The sequence below is a fragment of the Coregonus clupeaformis genome, chromosome 16, assembly GCF_020615455.1.
Source record: "Coregonus clupeaformis isolate EN_2021a chromosome 16, ASM2061545v1, whole genome shotgun sequence".
NCBI lineage: Eukaryota > Metazoa > Chordata > Actinopteri > Salmoniformes > Salmonidae > Coregonus > Coregonus clupeaformis.
Genome location: NC_059207.1, coordinates 4,995,859 through 4,998,316, shown reverse-complemented (window position 1 = coordinate 4,998,316; position 2,458 = coordinate 4,995,859). Strand labels below are relative to the sequence as shown.

Sequence of the window (2,458 nt, the reverse complement as noted above, 5' to 3'; positions counted from 1 at the left end):
ATGCTGTAACTTAAACCGTTCAAAAGATAGAGACGCATTTGTAGGAAGAAAACAGAAACAGCTCTGTTTATTACAACCGCAACTCGCGGCTACCGGAGGTTACTGACGTAACCCGGTTGTATGAACCAAAAGCGATTTTGTACATTTTATCTCAGATTTTTTCTTGTGACACCATTTTTAAATCAGGGGACAGAGACTACATGGGGTCGCAACCTTTAGTTTGAGAAACGCTGACCTATATTTACCCAATTTTGATTCAACACAAATATGCTACATTTCTGTTTTTACACTCCATATAAAACGTCTGTGTCAATTTTGCTTCCTGTAAATAGACATTGCTGTCCAATACCAACTACCACGCCCACTACCAATGAAATCCCCTTTAATCTCACTGTGATCTCAGAGTGAATAAAGAGGTCTGAATCACAACCAGACAGAGCAGAATAGATCTACACACAGAATGGCGATAACCTTCCTACCAGCTCTACTGCTCTATGGATTGAGTAAGTAAGCTACTTACTGTTAAATCTAACAAGATTGACTGCATCCGTCAAGTATAACCAGAATGTTCAGTGCAGCACTTTTTCCTGATTTCTAACATGTACATGTGATATCAATGACGATAGTCATTAACTTAGGACTTTGTTCTCTGTGTTTCAGGTTTGGACTCTGTTTTGGTTTCTCAGTCTCAGACTGTGGAGGTCCGTACTGGGGAAACCATCATCTTGCAGTGCTCCAATGTTACAACGGCTGTGGGACACACAGCATGGTTCAAGCAAGTCAACGGATCAGAGCCTGTCTGTATCTCGTCTATGTACGGCTTTAATTCAACAGCTTATCTCCACAATGGTTTTCAAAGGAGCCATTTGGAAATGTTCAGCAACAACACCACTATCTTTCTCAAAATCACAAAAGTGGAAATAGCTGACTGTGGCCTGTATTTCTGTGGATTGCATCCACATGGCCACATGTTTTTTGTCAACGCAACAGTTCTAAAAATTAAAGGTACGTTATCAACTATTTATCTGGCTTTTGATACATTTGAAAATGTTTATCAACCTATTCAGGAGTTATCATGAAAGAAAGGCAAACCATTGATGGACATATTTATTATCATTCTAATTTTGAGAAAAAATACTAATCTCAATGTTATAGGGCACAACAGAGGTAAGGAAATACAGGAGTCATCTAAAGAGCGTGAGTTTCTTTTTTCATTGTCATGTAGATTATTATTTTTGAAATGAAGAAACAAAAACGCATAATGATGAGGTCTGTCATTAAAGGGCCACCAAATGATGTAATAACATGTCATCTAATAGGACATAGTAATGGAACTATCAGTCTAGTAGGAGAGGAAGTTGATGGAACCATGTACCTCCTCCCCCTGGTTGTGATCCTGGGTGTTGTGACTGCTGTTCTGCTGATAGTCATCCTCATCCTGGTCCTCAAGATCATACGAGAGGCAAAAACACACAACACAGGTAGCAGCCCATTTCATGATAATCCTGTGAACTACACTTCAAATGTGGATGTTTTTCCCATTACATACTGTACAATGATGATCAGAAGAGTCAGTGTGTACGCTAGAATGGAATTATCCATTAATCTGTTCTCTCATCTCTCTTTTATATCATATTCAGGACCTGATTCTCAAAGACAACCACAAAATGATCAGGTAAATACTGCATGATTAAATACTGAATTATAAGCAATTCAGAAACGCTGAAACTTACAACTGTAGTCTATGTCATGATGTTTGCAAATCTACAGAACCAAGATCCAGATGCATTGAATTATTCCGCCCTGAATTTCACCTCCAAGAAGAGGAAGATGGAGAGGAGAAGGGAGAAGGAGCTGGACCCCCATGTAGTGTATGCTGCTACAAGATGACAAAGAGGAGGAGGATGGAAGATGAGGAAGATTGGTTTGCCATATCTTTGAATACACGTTTAAATATTTCTAAATTGAATGTGTAGTTAAATAAAATGTTTTGAAATCTCTGTAGCCCTCTCCAACTCAGTTAGGCCACACAGCTCAGTGGTACAGGGTTAGGTTAGAGAGGAGGATTTAGAAGTCAAAACACAACTGTTTAATGGCCTCAGAGGAGTAGTTGCCTCTTTTTGCCTCTCTCTGTTGTGTGTTTTAGTGATTTTTTTTATAGGGTGACCCTGAGGGGCAAAGTACCCAGCAGTAGACAATTGTATTGATCACTTATAAAGACAAATAAAGAGTTAAAAACAAAATTGCCTTTGTCATGATTGTGTTTGTATTTCCTGTCTTGGCTTTGCATTGATCATAGCCCCCTATTCTGAAAATCACCTTATAAGGTGAATATGTTTGGGGTCTGAGGTAGAGGAGGTGCCAGTGAGGGTGTGCATCACTTCCTGTGGTTTGAGTGACAGGAAGGAGCAGCTCAGTGTAGAGTGTGACCTGCTGAGGTGAACATCACTGGGTCTCT

The 2,458-nt window shown here is 39.6% G+C and overlaps 1 protein-coding gene across 1 annotated transcript; it reads left to right on the top strand.

Annotated features, from left to right (window-relative positions):
• The first annotated feature begins 423 nt into the window (after positions 1–423).
• On the top strand, positions 424–2,198 carry LOC121572149. The gene is made up of 6 exons (XM_045225593.1): positions 424–503; positions 661–1,005; positions 1,156–1,197; positions 1,320–1,481; positions 1,641–1,675; positions 1,771–2,198. Exons 1-6 carry the CDS (start codon positions 461–463, stop codon positions 1,888–1,890), a joined length of 747 nt encoding a protein of 248 aa, XP_045081528.1. The 5' UTR covers positions 424–460; the 3' UTR covers positions 1,891–2,198.
• The last annotated feature ends 260 nt before the right edge of the window (positions 2,199–2,458 follow it).

Bases quoted from the DNA above. Each gene is read 5' to 3' on its own strand.
- LOC121572149 (XM_045225593.1), top strand. From the start codon at position 461: ATGGCGATAACCTTCCTACCAGCTCTACTGCTCTATGGATTGA. The intron at 504-660 runs GTAAGTAAGCTA...TCTGTGTTTCAG, and splicing joins TCTACTGCTCTATGGATTGA to GTTTGGACTCTGTTTTGGTT. The intron at 1,198-1,319 runs GTGAGTTTCTTT...GTCATCTAATAG, and splicing joins ACAGGAGTCATCTAAAGAGC to GACATAGTAATGGAACTATC.